Source organism: Falco cherrug, chromosome 5 (assembly GCF_023634085.1).
Source record: "Falco cherrug isolate bFalChe1 chromosome 5, bFalChe1.pri, whole genome shotgun sequence".
Lineage (NCBI taxonomy): Eukaryota > Metazoa > Chordata > Aves > Falconiformes > Falconidae > Falco > Falco cherrug.
This window is the reverse complement of record NC_073701.1, coordinates 1,169,957-1,176,618: the sequence shown is the minus strand read 5'-3', so window position 1 is coordinate 1,176,618 and position 6,662 is coordinate 1,169,957. Positions and strand designations below refer to the sequence as shown.

Sequence of the window (6,662 nt, the reverse complement as noted above, 5' to 3'; positions counted from 1 at the left end):
CTCTAGAACCGGTGCCCCAGCATCGCAGGAGGAAGGTTTTTTACAGAGGAAACTTATTAGTGCCAGAGAGGAAAGAAGGACAATAACCTATTTGAATCTGAGAAAACTGGGGCAATCGGGGACTCATCGTCTGCCAAAGCCTTTTCACTTAACACTCGTTGCCGGGACATGTCAGAGCAACTATTTGGTTCTACTGCAGACCCAGCAAGGATCTGGGACACAGAGCAGCTGCAGCTTCACAGCACCTGAGTCACTGAGCACCTGCAATTTACCCAGGCTTTGCTGGATTTGCAAATTTGCAAGAATTTGCAAGAAAATTTGCAAATTTTCTAGAGTCCTAAAAGTTTGTTGCTTGGTATGGGACAGTGATGCCTCCTTCCCTCTTGCCAACCCCAGCTTTTGCTGGACCCAAGGAGAGGACCCATCACTGGAGAGCTCAGAGCCTGTCTGTTCCTGCAGGGCTCAGGCTGTGTGCATTCAGGCTGGAATTCGGAGCAATTGCAAACACATTTCTGGCATTCTTCTTGTGGTATGGGGGCCACCATGTTCAAGGGATGCCGGGTGAAACCACTGCTAATTTCATATCAAAACTAAAGCATTGTTGCTTTTGTACTTACCTTTTGCTGAAGAAAGAGCTGACTCCTGGAACCTGTGCATTCAACCTGAAATACATCTGCCTGCGGCTGTCTTGCCGGGAGCAGGAATGCTCTAGCAGCCTGACTCAGCTGCTTCTGGATGATCAAATGGGACCAGGAAGTACAGAACATCCTCTTGAGACATCTTGCATGTGGGATGAACATGTGCACAATTTCCCATCCTCCTTCCCCTCTTTCCCACCCCTCCGAAATTTTCCCACCCCAGAGCTCCATAGCCCCCCACATCCACCGTGGGCAGGGGCTGGCTGTGCACACGCACCCCTCCAAACGCCCACTGCAGAGCAGCTGCCCGTGCTTTGCAGTTTAAAAATGCTGGTGTGACAGTAACCTTGTTCCCCACAAGATGTGTCGGGGGGCTGTCAGCCAGGGCTGAGGGAGCCCCTCTGTTTGCTGGCATGCCCTGGATAGCTGGCCCAGGCAAGGGGGGGCGGGGGGTGGCCAGGCAGGTTCACCAGAGCGATGCTCCAGAGCCAGCAGCACCCACGATCACAGGTATCAGGTGGAGTTAACATACTTGGGTGCCCCCGACCTGTGCAAAGCCTCTCCTGCTTCCAGCATCAGCACTCCAGCCTGAAGCCCTAGGTCACTTTTCACGGGCTGGATGCAAAACGGTTCGTAAAACTTTCTGGTTCCTTGGGCAGGGAAGGAGGGCTCACAGAGCTGCATCTGCAAGTGCAAAATGCTGGGAAGGAAGGGAGAGGAGGAGGGAAAGAAAAATGTATGAACTGTGATTTTTCTTATCTCTGCAAAAGACTTTTATTTGAATTATCTTTTTTCCTTTAAAAAAAAAAAAAAAAAGCAGGCAGGCAGCAGACAGCTACCTGTCAAGTTTTGACCCAACTGCTTTGTGCAACAGTGCTGACAAAAGGGGCTGAAGGTGTCATCGAACTCCCCCGGCGCGCCCGCTACTGATCCCGTACCGGGGTACAGTCCCCCCACTCCTCTCCCCTGACAAACTTTCCTGATTAGTTTCTGCTTTCACACCCGGGCTGACTCCTGCACCCTGGTCTCCAAACAGTGACCTCATTGCCTTGTTCAGCTGGTGAGAAACTACAGTAAAATGGGAGAGGTAAACAAAGGCGGGGGGAGCTGATGGCCAGAAGATTTAGGAGGCAGGAATCTGCTCCTTGCCGTCCTGCTTCCATTGTGCGCCTGAGCTTGAGAAAGTGCAAGCTGAGCCTTGGTGAGCTCTTTTCTGTGCTGGTTCCTCTGGAAACTCAGCCCGGCCCTCCAGATGGTGGCTCAGGACAACCAGCCTGCAAGATGTACACCCGCTAGTACTAGACCTGCAGCCGTCACCGCTACCAATCCTGTAGAGTTAACGCTGGAATTCACACAAGCTCTTCATTACCAGACCAACCAGCTCGCCAAGATAAAAATATTAAAAATGGGAGGCTGGGGTGTCACAGAGCTGGTTTGTCTCGGAGCAGTGCAGCCCCAGCGTGCCTGCCCCAGCGAGCCGGGCTGCAGCCGGTGCTCACGCTGCAGAGAGTGCTCGGTACCATGCCACCAGGCAGCCTTCAACACCCTCCTCTGGGATGTGTTTCAAAGTGCCACCCCATTCCTGACCCTGATGGATACCCCCAGGTCCCGGCCAGCAGCAGCTCAACTCACATTTGTCTTCCCAGACACTCAGTAAACACCTTTGTGTCCTTTTTCTTTAGAGGAAGGGGTCTTGCTGAGCTCACCCTGAAATATATCACCCCGGACAAAAGGGCTGAAAGGTTAAGGGGCTCCGGGGGGGTAGCTCAGGAGCGAGCTGGGGGCCAGGCGCCTGCCAGAACCAAGGCTATAAAGGCACAGAGGGGGCGAGGGGCTGCATCCGACACGGATGCTGCGGGTCCTGCCTCACCTCCTGCAAGCCCTGGGATAAGAAGAAGATGACGGGGTTCCAGTTATGGCCTTGCTCACTTTTCCTCCTCTTAGTTCTGCTCTCTGCCAGCACTCGGGCTGTGTCCTTACCAGGACAGAGGCTACAGGTAGGAGGGATGGGGAAACAGCTGAGGGAGGCTTCAGGAGCGCAGGGAAAAATCTGGGGAGGTTGTGTTTGAGCCTGGGATGAGCAGTGCTCCCAAATTCCTGCTACCAGAGGCTGCTGTCTCTTCCCAGCGCTTCCCCTGCTTCAGCCCAACAGCCTCAGCTCTAGGCTGACTGCATCTTCATAACCCAGCTCCTGGGAGGCCCCAGCGTTACCAGACGGCACAGGCAGACAAAAGCTTTCTAGTGCTCTGCAGGCGGGGGCAGGCTGGCCGTGGGACTCGCCATGATGCCTGCAGAGGCTCGTGATGGACGGAGACTGGTCCTGTCCAACTGCCCTGCACCAGCAGCCACCAGAAATCACAGCCACATCCCTCGTCCTGTTCAACGCCTGGTTCTGATGTTCCAGGGGGAAGGTGCAAACCGTTAGGCTGGGGGTTTCCCTCCTAAGCCCCGTATCACCCCTCGGTAGCCCCTCTTTAAGGCCAAGAGCCACTGTCTGGATGCTGGCTAAGGGCTTCTTCACTTGGGTAAAGTTTTTCTCCTCAGCCATTACAGCAACAATGCTTCTGGCTTTCAAACCTACCCAGCTCCCCTTACCCAAACCTAACCTGAGCCCCGACACCTTCACCTTCACGTCATGCTGGGAAAGCTACAGGGAAGTAGGACATGAACTAACATCACAAGACTCGATCCTGCTATGACTCACTGCTTTCACTCCTCGCTGAAGATGCTTGTGTCTGCTTCAATGAACTCGCTACCAAAAAGAGCTGCACAAGGGCGTCTTCGCCCTTGGCTCAGCACCCATGTGAGGGATGCATGCGGAACGGCCAGGCCATGCCTCTGCTGCACCTAACGCACCTCCCAGCTCTTGTCTCCCTACAGCCAAGGGCTGCCGGCGGTGCCGGGCGTGTACAGCCAGCACAGGCAACCTGCAGGATTCCCGGCAGATGGGGAGTCCCCCTTCCTCACACCCGCTCTGCTCCTGCCTCCCCCTCATCTTTAGCTGCAGGTCCATCCTCCCCACCAGCCCTCCAGAAAAGAAAATAAGAAATGCCTCACAGAGGTGCTCAGCACCAGCAGAAGGAGCAAGAACTGAAGGCTGTTCCCTTCCCAGTGCCGGGGCACACAGCCTGACGAGAGCAGGGCAACCTGTGCGCGGGCAGAGGCTCGCAGCACCTGTGCCTTGGGGCAGGGAAATCATTCCAGACTGCAGGAGCTGCTGCTCTCACCCTTCCCAGTGTCCGGACACAATGGCGCAGGCACGCTGTGTGCTGGCACCATGCCTGAGCCCGAGGCAAGGTGTGGGTGGTGGGCTACAAGGGGGGAAAGGCTCATCCCCAGCTCCCTGCTCACCCACTCTCCTCTCCATTTATCCCAGATGCTCCTTTCCCAGTTGCTGCCCCTGGAGCCTGAGGCCACGCTGGCCGAAGAGGACACAAAGGAGGGGTCCAGTTTTGGCCCCCAGTTGATCTCCTCCACTGTCCCCTTCCTCCCGGCCGGGGCTAGAGCTGCCCGCCCCTCCGTCTGGCGCAAGACCCTTGCCACTCGCAAGCGGGCACTGCCTGGGGACTGGGCCTGGAAGGCCATGCCCAGGGGCTGCTTCGGGCTCAAACTGGACCGGATCGGCACCTTCAGTGGTTTGGGGTGTTAGCCTTGGAGGTGAGGGGGCCGGCGGCGAGGGCTGCAGCCAGCGGGCAGGGAAGATGGGGGGACTTGAGAGCATGGCCAGCCCGGAGGAGCAGGAGCGAGGGGATGGGGGCTGTGGGGCCACCGCCTGCCCGCAGCCGGGGCAAAGGCTGGGATGCGGGACCACCTGTGCTACTGGGGCTGTGCTGGGAGTCCAGCTGGTGACACAGGGCTACTGTGCTACCAGGGTTGTGCCAGGGGTCCAGCTGGGGACACAGGACCACCCGAGGTACTGGGGCTGTGCTGGGGGTCCAGCTGGGGTGAAGGCTGGGACATGGGATCCCCTGTGCCACTGGGGTTGTCCCAGGGGTCCAGCTGGGACAAAGGCTGGGATGCAGGACCACCTGTGCTACTGGGGCTGTGCAGGGGTCCAGCTGGGCACACAGGACCACCTGTGCTCCCACGGCTGCACCAGGGGTCCAGGCAGGGTCATGGGACCACTCATGCTGCCAGGGTTGTGCCGGCCCCACCTGGGACACGGGACCACCTGTGCCACTGTGGCTGTGCCAGGGGTCCAGCTGGGGACACGGGAGCACCCGTGGTGCGGCGGCGAGGGCAGGCAGGCCGCATGGCGCCGGGCGGCTCACCAGCGCTGCTGCTGCTTCTCCACAGCCGGCGGAGCCCCGGGACCAGCGTGGGGAGCAGCGCGGCGTGTCCGTGTCCCCTGCGGCCCCTGCCCGAGCAGAGCGGCGGCGGCGGGGAAGCGGCAGAGGAACGTGCAGCGCTACCGGGGGGGGCTGCCCAGCTTCTCGGCTACCCCTCGCCCACCGGAGCCCCCTCCCTCCTCTCCACGGCTGAGGACTCGCTTGCTAATTAAAGAGCGCTGTATGAGGTTCTGTCTCCGAGCTCGGCGGATGGCTGCGCCCCGGCTGGAGCGGGGGCCGGGGGCTGGCGGCGCGGCGGGCGGGAGGTGGCGGTGGAGCCCGGGGCCGCCAGGCGCGGGGCCGTGCGGGGGCACGCCGCCATGCCGGCTGGGGCGGGCGGCACGCACGGCTGCAGTGCGGTGCTGCCGGGGCCGCTGCGGAGGGCGGGGGGGGCAGCGGGTGGGATATCGACCGCAGGCTGGGCAGCAGGGGCAGAAGGGCTCTGTCGGGTCATCCCAGCTGCACTCTGCCCCCCCCCCGCGCTGCCGTGTTTGCCCAGCAAACACAGGGGCCTCTTGTGTGTGCGGAAGCTGCCCCCCCGCCCCGAGCCCTCCGGCCCCCCAGCGGTCTGGGGCACCAGGAGCCCCTCCAGCCCGCTGTACCTCGCCAGCCATCATCCCCTGGCCTTTAAGAAAAGGTCGTAACCTTGTCCAGGTCTAAACTTAGCCGCCAGCCCCTCGGCGGCACCGGGAATAGCAGCGGTATAAGGAGAGTTGGGTTACGGTCGAGCTGCGTGACCCCATGCTGCCCCCCACCCTCAGTACCTGCGTGACTCCCCCGGCCCACGCCTCCCTCCTCATCCTCAAAGCCCCGCTCAGCCGAGCGGCCAGGGGGACAGACCTGCTCCCCGCCACCCCACCGGCCCGGATCCTCATCGCCAGCCAGTGCCCCGGGACCCCCACCCCACGGACAGAGGCCTTTGGGCACGCCGCGGGCACAGCGCCCGCCGCGGGCCGGGCCGGTGGCACCCGGGCTGCGCGAGCCCCGTGCCCGGCCGGGGGTGCAGCGTGTGGGCTGCGAGCTGGGCCGTGCCGGCGGCCATGCAGGGCTGCCGGCCGCGCGCTTCCTCCCGGGCGCCGCCGGTGAAGGCGGGCCGCGGCGCGGGCCAGGATTTCCGCCGTCACGTCCCACGGGCAGCGGCCGTGCCGCAGTGCCTCATTAAGATGGTGTTCACGCTGCGGCGCGTGGGCTGCCGGGGAAGCGGCCGCCATCCGCCAGAGCACGGCTGGCTAAGCCCACCCCGGGGCAGAGGCAGGCGGGGGTCCCCAGCATGGGGCAGACGGGCTGGGGCTCCCCAGCGTGGGGGCAAGAGAGCTCCCGGGCAGCACCCGCTCACTGCCCCGCGGCGCTCCGGGGGGATGCTCGGGGAGCTGCTGCTCCCTCAGGGTGTCCCCAGCATCGCTGCGGCCCCTACCCCTGCCACCACGCCGGGGGCTCCTGCTGCACTCAGGGTGGGGGTGGGGGGTGTCTCTCCTTTGTTCCCCGGTGAAAGCAGCCCAAGCTATTCCCGCTTCCCCGGGGGGCCGGCGGCAGCGAGGCCCGGGTCTGCAGCCCATCACCGTGGCGGGGGGGGTTTCTTCCCGCCTCCCCCCATCCGGATCCTCCCCTCCACCGCGGAGCGATGACCTTCCCGGGCTGGGGGCGTGCCTCAGGGGGATGGAGCAGGGCGACCCCCCCCCCACCGCGGACCCCCCCA

The 6,662-nt window shown here is 62.1% G+C and overlaps 2 protein-coding genes across 2 annotated transcripts; both read left to right on the top strand.

The window, feature by feature from the left end:
* The first annotated feature begins 1,505 nt into the window (after positions 1 to 1,505).
* On the top strand, positions 1,506 to 5,153 carry LOC106631773 (C-type natriuretic peptide-like). The gene is made up of 2 exons (XM_014287575.3): positions 1,506 to 2,635; positions 4,015 to 5,153. The coding sequence occupies exons 1-2, from the start codon at positions 2,537 to 2,539 to the stop codon at positions 4,285 to 4,287; spliced, it is 372 nt and encodes a 123-aa protein (XP_014143050.1). The 5' UTR covers positions 1,506 to 2,536; the 3' UTR covers positions 4,288 to 5,153.
* LOC129736271 (uncharacterized) lies at positions 4,340 to 6,592 on the top strand. The gene has a single exon (XM_055712762.1). It carries the CDS (start codon positions 4,340 to 4,342, stop codon positions 5,624 to 5,626), a length of 1,287 nt encoding a protein of 428 aa, XP_055568737.1. The 3' UTR covers positions 5,627 to 6,592.
* Positions 6,593 to 6,662: the final 70 nt, after the last annotated feature.